General features: G+C 34.2%; 1 protein-coding gene across 1 annotated transcript in view; it reads right to left on the bottom strand.

The window, feature by feature from the left end:
- Window positions 1–12,612, bottom strand: part of CD2AP (CD2 associated protein) — a 141,241-nt gene that overhangs the window by 12,186 nt on the left and 116,443 nt on the right. The window contains exons 12-15 of the mRNA XM_060615687.3: window positions 12,019–12,184; window positions 11,484–11,626; window positions 2,139–2,251; window positions 1,327–1,428 (exon numbers count right to left, since the gene is read on the bottom strand). Coding sequence (XP_060471670.1) covers window positions 1,327–1,428; window positions 2,139–2,251; window positions 11,484–11,626; window positions 12,019–12,184 — 524 coding nt within the window. The remainder of the gene's footprint in view (window positions 1–1,326; window positions 1,429–2,138; window positions 2,252–11,483; window positions 11,627–12,018; window positions 12,185–12,612) is intronic.

Genomic DNA, 12,612 nt, shown 5'->3' with positions numbered 1-12,612 from the left:
CAGGGTTGGGTAGAAAGAGGGAGGGTGAGAGAGAGAATCCTAAGCGGGCTCCATGCAGTCATGTCAGTGCAGAACCCGACACAGGGCTCAATCCCATGAACCATGAGATCATGAACTGAGTCAAAATCAAGAGGTGGATGCTTAATGGCCTGAGCCGTCTGGGTGCCCTGTGCCCCATTAGGGTGTTGTTTTGATCCTCCATATTACATATCCTAAGAGGTTCACTTAAAAGTAATTATGAACAATTTAGCAAGGCATTAACATCAATCCACGGCCTGATGCTCTTGGAGTATTTCACTAAAGTAATACGAAATAGAATTTCAGTCTAATGATGACAGTTGAGAGAATCAGACTAAATGTATCTGATAAATTTTAGCAGTAGCCAAATGCCCGGGAATGAATTTAAGGAGGAAACATGAACTTGAATTTAAGATGTGTATAGGATGTGATAATACTACCTTACATAAAAATGACAAGAGTTTAGAAGAGTCTTAACACCATGTAATAAATGGAAGAATCCATGTATTCTGCCATTATTCCAGGATATATTCAGTGCTCATTATGGTGCCAAACAACAAGCTAGGTTAGGAATAAACAAGTGATGGCCTCTGGAACACAGAGTGTACGTTTAATGGGAAAGTGAAACAGATGGGCACGCCTGGGTGGCTCAGTCAGTTAAGCATCCGAATTAGGTTCAGAACATGATTTCGCAGTCTGCAAGTTCCAGCCCTGCATCGGGCTCTGTGCTGACAGCTCAGAGCCTGGAGCCTGCTTGGGATTCTGGGTCTCCCTCTCTCTCTGTCTCTGCACCTCCCCTGCTTACACTCTTTCTAAAATAAATAAACATTAAAAAAAAAAGAAAATGAAACAGATGGATGAGCTATGCCTTAAAAAATAGTATGAAGTATTTAACATTTATATTACTCATTTACAATAAGGTCCTCTACAAAATGAGCTACAGAGGATAGTGTGACTTTCATAACTCAATTTTTTAGCAGGAATTATTTTATTTCTTGGTAGAAACAACTTTTTTCTTAAATACAATTTAAGGGATGCCTGGGTGGTTCAGTTGGTTAAGCGTCTGACTCCTGGTTTCAGCTCAGGTCATGATCTCATGGTCCATGAGTTTGAGCCCCGTTTGGGATTATCTCTCTCTTCCTCTCTCTCTGCCCCTCCCTTGTTGTGCTTTCTCCCAAAAATAAGGAAAGAAAGGAAAGAAAGGAAAGAAGAAAGAAGAAAGAAGAAAAGACACTTTAAATTCCACAATTTTGCTATTCACAAAGAATCCTACAAATTATATAAATCTTGGGCCACAATTCAGCTCACCTTTGGAGAGTAGCATGAATCCTTTTTAAATTCAGATGGCTTTAAGTTGGCACTATCTTCTTCTTTTGGTAACTTCAAGATTTTTTCTGGGCTTTGAGTTGGCTAAATGATTTTTTTAAATCAAGAAACAGAAAATACCAAAAAAGGAAAAGGCAATAAACATTTGGATAATAAACTAAGTAACTATTATCACTGTTTTTAGCAGTAGCAGCTACTATTCCAGATATTCCATCATTGTTAACAGGATAGTACGTAATTTCAAGCTGAACAACAAACTTGCATGTCTTCAAGGTAAAAATAGCCTGCCTCTTCGCAACAAAAATTTTCTCTACTTAAGTAATTTAAAAGCACTGCAACACTTAAGAGCTAGTGTATTAAGGCACTACCAGTATCCCAGGCAAAGTCCAGAAAGCATAAAAAGAAGCCACACATTTTGATACCAGCATTCATACTACCAAAAAACCACTGACTATTGCACAGGAAAAAAATGTTTTCATTCCTTCCTAAAGTGAATAGGTACCACTCAATTCTAATTATTGTTGTTAGATGGGTAGATTACACAGATACTCTGACCTCTTTTGACACTGTGCTTTTGTGGTTATGGTCTCAGGACAATTCTTTATTCCTGATTCTGTAACCTTCCATTCCAAGTCTCTCTGCAATGAACATAACCTCGTATCTCCCTAAATATAACCAACCATTTGCCACTTAAGTATCACAGCTATCTTCCTGATTTTTAAACTTTGGTGGAGGCATAAATCCTCCCTCATTCTTAGAAACTTCTGTGTTTTACAACAGCAAGTGTAACTCACGGAATGTCCACCATTGAAGCGGCCAGGTAACCTTCTTCCAGGCATTTTCGGCCTATTTGCAGTGAGATGTAGCAAGTTTTCTGAGGAAGCTATGTCATCAAAATTTAGAAGATCTGGAGAATAAAATTAAACACATCTACTAAGAGATAACTACATTTTAAAAGATAAAAAAGAATGTTTCTGGATTTTTAACAAACTATACATTAAAAAGAGTACCACTAGGACTCACAAGTTAACCTGTGCTTTTCATATGCATTTGGAAAACAACACTCACCCTTAGAAACAAACATCCTCTTTACTGAATACATTTTAGAAGACTTTATTAACAACATAGAGTTCCTGTTTCTAATAGAGACTTAGACTTCAACAAAAGTTCTTACTGAAACATATAAATCTGAACCCAAAATTGTGGCATCATAAAAAAGCTTGTAATCTTAAATCTTGCTTGTTTAAAAAATAAAAAAAGCATAATCTACTTCAACTCATAATTGATTACAATATATCAGAAACTCAACACATAAAATTTGTCTTAAATTTCAAGTAGTATCCTAATATTCGAATTTTAAGGACTCAACTGTATGCTTTCCAATTGCATTTCTCAATGTAAAGTGAAAGCATAATGAGTCTTTATATGTGTGTGTGTGTGTCTGTGTGTGCACAGCATGTTGTAGCTGGGATTCAAACTGTTCATAGTTCACTGCACTTTTGCTTAGACATTACCATGTTTAGGAACTATAAGTTACAAATCGAAGGCAAACTGGGTATCAAGGAAAAACGCTACAAGGATGGTTCACATGTTTCCCCACCATCAGAGGCTGGTTAACTTTTGATTCAGTAACTTGGGTTTAAAGCCTATGTAATTCGTATCTCTGAAACAATGGTATATAGTATCTTCCCTTTTTCTAGATGATCTAGAAAACCTTGCTGAAAGAGGTGATCTTTAATTTTGAAGCCTAGAAATCTGTAAGTGATCCAAGTATCCTAAGGATAACTCCAGACATTTCCATTGTCAATGTAATCTTCCTTTATCCTACATTCCAAACTAAGGCTATCAATCACAGTCAAGATAACTGATATGCCAACAGCTATCTTTGGTTTAGAAGACAGAAAAAATTCTGTATATTACCATTGCCTGGATATTTATAATGTTTTCTGTCGAATATTTAAATATCCAAACTCAGTGATTTGTATTTCTTAACAGACATCTACAAATAGTTACTATTACTCCCCTCAAAGCTTATTCATCAATTTTCATATTCAAAGTAATTAATTTAGAAAAAAATTTTAAGGGTTAACAAAGGTATCACTGTTTGACAATATGCATTTTATAACAAATTTAAGGATCTGTTGATCTGTTAATTCTTTTCCATTTTCACATTCTGGATTACTTTGTGTGTTCTATCTTCTATCTAGTCATGAGGTTAATACATCACAAGAGGGAATCAAAGGAGTTTAATTTTGGTCTTGAGTCTTGATAATTGTTCATATGTACTTATAAAATATAATAAACCATAATAAGAGACACAGTGGCTTTAATGGCAAATGCATTATATAATGTGAAAGACCTTGAGTTTAAATATATTTTTAAATATTTCACTTTATTTGTAAATTTCATAAAGAAAACCAATATTTAAAAGATGTTAAAAACTTGCTATGGTTTGAAGGGTTAAAAAATGCTGAGGGGTGCCTGGTTGAGCATTCCAACCGACTTCAGCTCAGGTCATGATCTCACAGTTCATGAGTTCCAGCCCTGCATCGGGCTTGCTGCTATCAGCACAGAGACCGCTTTGGATCTTCTGTCTCCCCCACCCCCCCTAACCCCTCTTCAACTCCTATGCTCTCTCTTTCTCTCTTTCAAAAATAAACATTAAAAAAACTGCTGATACATGTGAGTATTGACAACCGACACAAAAATCTAGAAAAGTACAATCCAATAATTTTGGCATGTGAAGATTATTTTCAAATGCATATTTAAGCAACTTGCAGAAAGAAAAAGAAACAAACAGAAAAACATAGGAATGAAGAGAAATGAAACTGAAAGGATAAATAAAAGGTAGATCTATAAAATTATAGACCATGCTCATGTAAAAATGCCTTCCATATGTCCAGTTTGGGGCTACAACACCAAGACAAATAATTTTACTATTCTAAAACTCTCTCAGGTCCTCCATTTAAGCCACCAGGTTAGTAAAATAGTGCACATTTTGGACTCATGATCTACTTGAACACATTTAAATTTGCCTAAGAGTGATAAGAGTAGATTTATACTGTACACATGGCATGAAAGGCATGATAGTCACTTAACTCTTGCAATTACGTTGCCCCTCTGCCAGCCATTTACATTTCTACATATTGTCTAAGAAGACATGGAATTTTAAAAAGTCAAACTGAAATATCAAATTTTGGGAGAAAATAAATGGACTTTTGCAGTTTTCAATTACAAAAAAAACTTTTACCAAAAGAATATCTCACACTAATCAGGAAAAATTTTCCAACATCAGTTTTGTTTTCAAATGGAAAACCAAAAGGGTTAGAATAGACAGACAAACATGTACACTTTTAGTACAATTACAAAGAAAAATCAATGTGCACCACCTATTTATATTGAATATATTGTTTTGATTTCTTTTATAAATTGTCATCTTACCAAAATGGAGAAAGGTAGGATAATTTCCTGACACGTAAGAAGGGAAACATGGCAAACAGGCTAGGAAACAAAATCTGGAAAGAAAAGTCAAGGATAGGAATGTCTAGAAAAAAGACTAAACCAAAAAAATTATTTTACAAAGCAGGAAAAAAGAACAGCTGTAGAATGAATAGAACCATTTAAATGTTTAGCATATACCTACTGCAGTTTATCTAAACTTACATAAGATGTGTGGTAGATTTTAGATTTATTGTCTTTTCAAAAGAAAAAACGATGACTAGTATTAATTTCAATACACCATTAAGTAGAAAGAAGCCTTTTTAAAATTACTCACTGAACACCAACACAGCTTCGAAAGGAGTTTTAGTAAAAAATTAGAGGTGAGAGTAATAAATTGATAGTTAACATATCAACAACTCATTACTATAGTTAGAACTAAAATTAAACTACCTTTCAGTCAAGTTTTAGTCTTTAGCGTATGACAGTAATTACAATGAAAAAGGCAATTTTAATTCTCTGGTATAATAAAAGAAAACTAGGACAAACAGTATTTTTAAATATCACTATAAAAATACAACTTATGCAACATTTAAAATCACATAATACATAAATGAAACTTCAATTATGCTTTATATGATACTCTCTATAAACATCAAGAAAATTATTATAAGAAAATAATTTTAATCTCTGCTCTTATTCTCCAGGTAAGTTCCACATTTTTGGGTGTGTTTTGTTTTTGTATATAGACTCATTTTTTATAGTGTGTACCACTCAACAAGTAGGCATCTTATTAGAAAAATTCCACCTTGAATTCTTTCTGGAAGAAATATATGAATAAATATTGGGAAAGCAATCAAACAAAAATAGATCAATTATCAAGCAAACCTAAAGAGAAAGAATATTTCACCATTTAACAATGTAATGCTTTGGGATCAAATAATGTTATACATCTCTACAACTTCCTTTTAACCCAAGAATTTATCACAGAAAGTCAAAAAGGATAAAATACTACACTATAAGCATACTTCATTAGCTGTGCTTTCTCACTGTAATAGGTATGTTACCACTAAATTTTCTATCTTATATTTTAAGACTAATTTTTAAATCAATGTTATGTCCCAGAAAGCTTACTACTTTAGAAATATTTAGACCATGTGAACTTTATAATTAACCAGTGGTAGCAGTGAGATTATTCTAAACTAATTTTTGATGAAGTGCTTGAAAAAGAGGGGAAAAATTAAAACATGGTTCTAACAACTATGCAATTTATAGTACTACCTTATATGTGAGAATATATACTGAAGGACATTTATTTTTAAAATAGTTTACAAATGGCTTCATATACAGGAAAGTCATATCTGAGAGGAGTGTTACAGATTTACATCCTCTACAGATGAGAGCAGAAACAGGAAACAGGATTAACAGAGGAAAGGGAAAGAATGGAAATAACACTTTATAACAACTTCCACATCACATATTCTAGTAGATACATTGGACCAATTGTTATTTAAGCTAGAAAACAGATTAAGAAACAAGACCATGATCAATGAGCTGATAATTTAAAACCCCCATTTTTAATAGCGAAGTCAGTGTCCTTATTACTGTATCATCACCTGAAATTATTTTATGTAATAATGAGATTCTAAGAAGATCTTCATGTATGTTTTAAACTTTCTGAAACATGTGAAAGGTCAAGTTTCACATACCATTTTAAAGATATGAAACCTCAAACTGAGCCAAAAATATAAATTAAAATATATCTAAACCTACTGCCAAATCTGAAGTTATCTGATGCAGGACAGTATTTTTTTTAAGGTGTCAATACCTCAAAAAAAGGATTTCAAACCCTTTTATGCTACAAATACTAAAAACATAACATTCCAATAAAAAAAGGCAATGAGGAACAGCCTGAGTTGAAGTTTGAAACATGAGCTGTATGTTATCAGCAGCCAGGCCTTTTGTCTTAGAATAGTACTTGTGACTAAAATAATACCTGGGTATACTTGCTCAGTAAATATTTTCTATGTAATATAAACAAAATTTCCAAAATTTACAGGCATATCTCATTTTACTACACTGTGCAGATACTACATTTTTTTACAAATTGAAGGTTGGTGGCGCCCCTGTGTTGAGCAAGTGTATCGGTGTCCTTTTTCCAACAGTATTTCCTGAGTTTCCATGTCATATTTTAGTAATTCTCGCACTATTTCAAACTTTCTCATTACTATTGTATTTGTTATGGTCATCTGTGATCAGTGATCTTTGGTATTACTATTTTAACTGTAATGAACCGTGCCTACATAAAATGTTGAACTGAATCCGTAAGTGGTGTGTGTGTTCTGACTGCTCCATGGAGAAGCTGTTTCCCATCTCTCTCCCTCTCTTTGAGCTTCCCTATTCTCTGAGACACCGAAATGGGGCAATTAATAACCTTACAGGCCTCCAAGTGTTGGAGTAAAATGAAGAGTCACACATATCTCACTTTCAGTCAAAAGCTAGAAATGATTAAGCTAAGTGAGGAAAGCATGCAGAAAGACGAGACAGGCCAAGAGCTAGGCCAATTATGCCACCTAGCCAAACTGCAAACGCAGAGGAAAAGTTCATGAAGGAAATTAAGTGTTACTCTAATGAATACATAAATGAGAAGAAAGCAAACAGACTTATTGCTGATAGGGAGAAAGTTTTAGTGATCTGGATAGAATATCAAATCAGCCACAACATTCCCTTAAACCAAAGCCTAGTCCAGAGCAAGGCCCTAATTCTTCAATTCTGGGAAGGTTGAGAGAGGTGAGAAAGCAGCAGGAAAAAAGTCCTGAAGCTAGCAGAAGTTGGTTCCTGAGGTTTAAGGAAAGAAGCCGTCTCCACGAAAAAAGACCACAGGCAAAGCAGCAAGTGCTGAGGTAGAAGCTGCAGCAAATTATACAGAAGATGTAGCTAATTAATGAAGGTGGCTTCACTAAACAACAGATTTTCAACGTAGATGGAACGGCCTTGTATTGGGAGAAGATGCCATTTGGAACTTTCAAAGCTAGAGAGGAGAAATCAACGTCTGGGCTCAAAGCTTTAAAGGACAGGCTGACACACTTGTTGGGGCAAATGCAGCTGGTGACTTGAAGTTGAAGTCAGGGCTCATTTACCATTTTGAAATTCCTCAGGCCCTTAAGAATTATGCTAAATCTGGGTTGGCTAGTTGGCTCAGTCAGATAAGGGCCCAACTCTTTGATTTCAGCTCAGGTCAGGACTTGGCAGTTCGTGGGATGGAGCCCAATGATGGGCTCTGCACTGACAGAACACAGCCTGCTAGGGACTGACTGACTGACTCCCTCCCTCCCTCCCTCCCTCCCTCCCTCTCTCTCTGCCCTTTCCCTGCATGTGTGGGCTCTCTCTCTCTCAACATAAATAAAGTAAAAAAAAAAAAAATTATGCTAAATCTGTGCTCTATAAATGAAACAAAAAAAGGACAGCAACACATTTGTTTACAACATGGTTTACTGAATATTTTAATTCCACTGTTGAGACCTGCTCAGAAAAAAAGATTCTTTTCAAAGTGTTACTGCTTATTGACAATGTACCTTGTTACTTCCCCAAGAGCTCGGATGGAGATGTACGACAAGATTAATGCTGATTTCATGCCTGCTAATATAACATCCATTCTGTAGCCCAAGGATCAAGGACTAATTCTGAATTTCTTCCAACTTTCAAGTCTTATTATTTAAGGAAAAGGCTTCATAAGACTATATATAGCTGCCATGGATGGTGATTCCTCTGATGGCTTTGGACAAAATAAATTAAAAACCTTCTGGAAAGGATTTATGATTCTAGATGCCAATAATAACATTCAGGATTCATGGGAGAGGTAAAAATACCAGCATTAACAGGAGTTTGGAAGATGTTGATTCCAACTCTCATGGATTAGTACTTTGAGGGGTTCAAGATTTCAGAGGAGGAAGTAACTGCAGATGTGGTGGAAACAGCAAAAGAACTAGAATCAAGTGGAGTCTGAAGATGGAACTGAATTGCTGCAAATTCATGATAAAACTTCATCCATGAGCAAAGAAAATGGTTTTCTGAGGTGGAAACTATTCCTGGTGAAGATGCTATGAAAATTATTGAAACGACAAGAAAACATACAGAATAGCAGATAAACTTAGTTGATAAAGCAGAGGCAGGGTTTGAGAGGACAGACTCCAATTTGGAAAAAAGTTCTACTGTAGGTAAAATGCCATCAAACAGCATCACATGCTACAAAGAAACTGTTCATGAAAGGGAGAGTCAATCGCTGTAGCAAACTTCACTGTTGTCTTACTATAGAAATTGCCACAGCCACCTCAACCCCCATCAGCCACCACCCTGATCAGTCAGCGGACATCAACATCAAGGCAGGACCCTCTACCAGCAAAAAGGTTGTAACTTACTCAAAGCTCAGATGATGGTTAGCATTTTTTAGCTAAAGTATTTTTTAGTTAAAGTATACACATTTTTTTTAGTCATACTGCATTGCACACTTAACAGACTACAGTATAGTGTAAACATAACTTTCAAAGGCACTGGGAAACTAAAAAATTCATCCGATTTGCTTTACTGCAATATTCATTGTATTGCATGGTCTGCAATGGAACCATCAATATCTCTGTGGTGTGTCTGTGTATTTTCTGAACTTAACTGGGTGTTAGGTGTAGTACCAAAGGCAGCCTGATCATGGGAGGAATGAAGTACAACAGTTTAGAAGTCAGATGTTAGTCTTCTGTCCTTATATACGTCTTGGCTCCTCTAACTTACTTCCTTATTCATTTGAAGAAAAAAAAATTAGGAATTTGCAAACCCTCTTTCACAAATCCTCTTTGTTTTTTAATGAAGAGTAAATAATGGCTATGGATAAAAGAAAAAATTTGGACCAAAAGCAATAAAAAAAAAAAAATTAAACTATATAACCACCAACAGTTTGACATTACTACATGTGTTATTTCTACTAAAAATGTAGCAAAGGAAACAAAGCTTGCTGGTGATTATATATAGAAAAGTTTTTTAAAAGACGAAAATTTATCTTAAGTTTTTAATAATTTCCATAACCTTGAGACAACTAAATAAAGCAAATAGTTAAGAATGTTATAAAGCAACAGAAAAATACAGGCTCTAAATATTACTCTTTCAGCTCCTGAAGAGACTCCTCAAAATGTAAGGCTTCTGTGATAAAGATTGCAGAAAATGGTAGAATTTCAAAAGACGATACAAATGGATTCTTTCATATAAAAATTTAAAAGTGTGCACTTAATCTTTTTTGCTCAAATATTATTTTTGCTGAAATATTATTTTGAAACATTTTAAATCAAAGAGAAAACAGTAAAAGCTGATAGAGTTATTTTTTTACTACTGACTTCAATAAAAAATAAAGGATATTTTTTAAAAACCTGTTATAAGAAGGATTTTTATTTTTGTTTTTATTTCACCAACGGTAAACAATTTTTACCAGATAAAACACACTAAATATATTTGAGTGAATATCTCTAAAGTATAATCAACATCTCACCACTTTCCAGAAATTATTAATGAATATGGTTTCAGTCAGAGCAGGCAGGAGCCAAATATAGAATGAAAGGATCTTTATAAAATGTTCAAGTTAAAAAAACTGAAGGAGGCCATGCACAGGTCAGAGCTTTTACATTGGCAAATGACAATATGGAAAAATAATAAGATCACCTACAATTTTCAAAAGGTAGTAAGCAGCACATCTTACAATATAGTGACAAAAAAAATCTAAGCGTAATTGACCTTTAAGTCTGAATGTATTTATGAAATGTTAACATGAAGGCTAAAAAATATATTAAGACATTAAAACTTTTAAAAGAATATCATGAGCACTTTAGGGGATTTAAAGAATTCTCTTCTGATTTACATGATCTTGGACATGTAATGTGTCCAATAGTTTGATTACTTTAGACACAAAATAGCATCTGCCTTTTGGAATAACTATAAAGATAAAATAAGAATATAAATGATAAAGTGCTTGGAAAATGTAAAAGAACTAAAAATAAATGCAAAGTACTACATAATAACTATTACCACAAATGATTGTGCAATGTTTTAATACTGAGACCTTTATCAAAACTTCTGTGTTCCAAGTTTTCCATTTTACAACTAAGAGGTATAAAAGACCAGGAGACAAAAATGATTGGTTGAAAAAAATCTGTCCTAAAACTTAAGGAACAACATTTAGCTAAGGAAGTAAAGCCTGCTTATACACGCACACACGCATACACGCAGATATAAAAAGCATATTTTCCTGAACTGGAAACAAAAGCACCTTGAGATAAAGTGAAGAAGTAAAAATAATCTTCAATGTAATCTAGTGTTGGCATTAAAAATCAATGTGATCTCTTTATTCTTAATTTTTCAAACTAAAATGTATTCCTATCTGCCTAAGTTAGATAGTACAGACGTTCCATCATGAGGGGACAGAATGATAAATGGATTATCTTTTAATCCATTTCTCAGTCCTTACGTGAATCAAGTATTTTTGCCCATTTACCTTCTTTTAGTTTTATTTTTCTATTCCAGCTTCATAGATTTTAAATAAATTTTAATTAATTTCCACTATATCTATGCAGATATAAAATGCATGCACAAATTTCTTAAATAGTTTCTGAAAATTGTATTGGCAACTTTTTTTAAATGCACCACCTTTTTACATGTTAACTTACCTGTTTCTTTAGAGCTCCTAATTGTAAATGAATCTAGGTCTACTGATTTGGGTCTAAGTGGTAACTGTTCAGAATCTAGCTTTGGTTTTGATACTGGCTCAGTTTCAAATTTTGACGAAATGGTAGAAACTTCCCCATTAATCCTGAAATGAGAAAATCAAAACATATGTAGAAATCACTTGTATATGAATAACCATTTTTTTAAATTATGAATTAATGACACTAAGGATATTATAGCATAATAGTAATTTTTTCTCTTTGTTCCACAATATTATTTCCATAAACATAAATCTCCACATTAAGACTCATCACAATAAAATCAGAAATGTAAAAACAGCCTCATCTGTGTGTATTCACCTAGTATGAATATAAAGTTAACAGTTAACAGAGAACCATCACAGTCTATAGAAAAAATCTGGAAAACAAATACTTTAGAAATGATTTTGAGATTCAGAAAAGCAGGTAATCAATAAACTTGAGATAAAGTAAATTAGCAAAAATAATCAGGTATAACTTAAAATTAGGTAAAACTTACTTGGCTGTGGGAGGTGGTGGAGGAACTGGTTTTTCAGGTCGCTTTGGGTACACGGTTCCAGGAGATCTCAATAAATTATTGGCTTTGGTGGGTGGAGCGGGCTTCTTGGGTGGGACCTGCGGAGCAGCTGGCTTAGAAGGTTTCTGCTCCAAGACTGATTTTTCATCTGATTATTTAAAAATATTTAATAAGTTATTAACAATCAAAATTATTTAGGTTCTTCTATTTCCTAAAGTTAATGTCAGGCTGGAAACATGTGAAATAGAAAGACAGAGACATTATTTGTATAAGTGTACACTGTTTTAAAGTTATAACTTAGTAAGATTAAATACCTAAAAGAGCTTATTTTGGGGGCACTTTGGTGGCTCAGTCAGTTGAGCATCCAACTCTTGATTTCAGCTCAGGTCATGATCTCACAGTGGCAGGATGGACCTGTGGGGCTCCATGTTGAGCATGGAGCCTACTTGGGATTCTCTCCCTCCTGTTCCCTCTGCCCCTCCCCTGCTTGCACTCTCAAAGGAAAAAAAAAAAAAATTAAGTTTAGTTTGGTAAGAAGGGGGACCACTAGTAAGCTTCTGAGAAACAAATAATGCC

This window comes from Panthera onca, chromosome B2, assembly GCF_046562875.1.
Source record: "Panthera onca isolate mPanOnc1 chromosome B2, mPanOnc1 haplotype 2, whole genome shotgun sequence".
In the NCBI taxonomy this organism is placed as follows: Eukaryota; Metazoa; Chordata; class Mammalia; order Carnivora; family Felidae; genus Panthera; species Panthera onca.
This window is presented reverse-complemented; position numbering and strand designations above follow the sequence as displayed.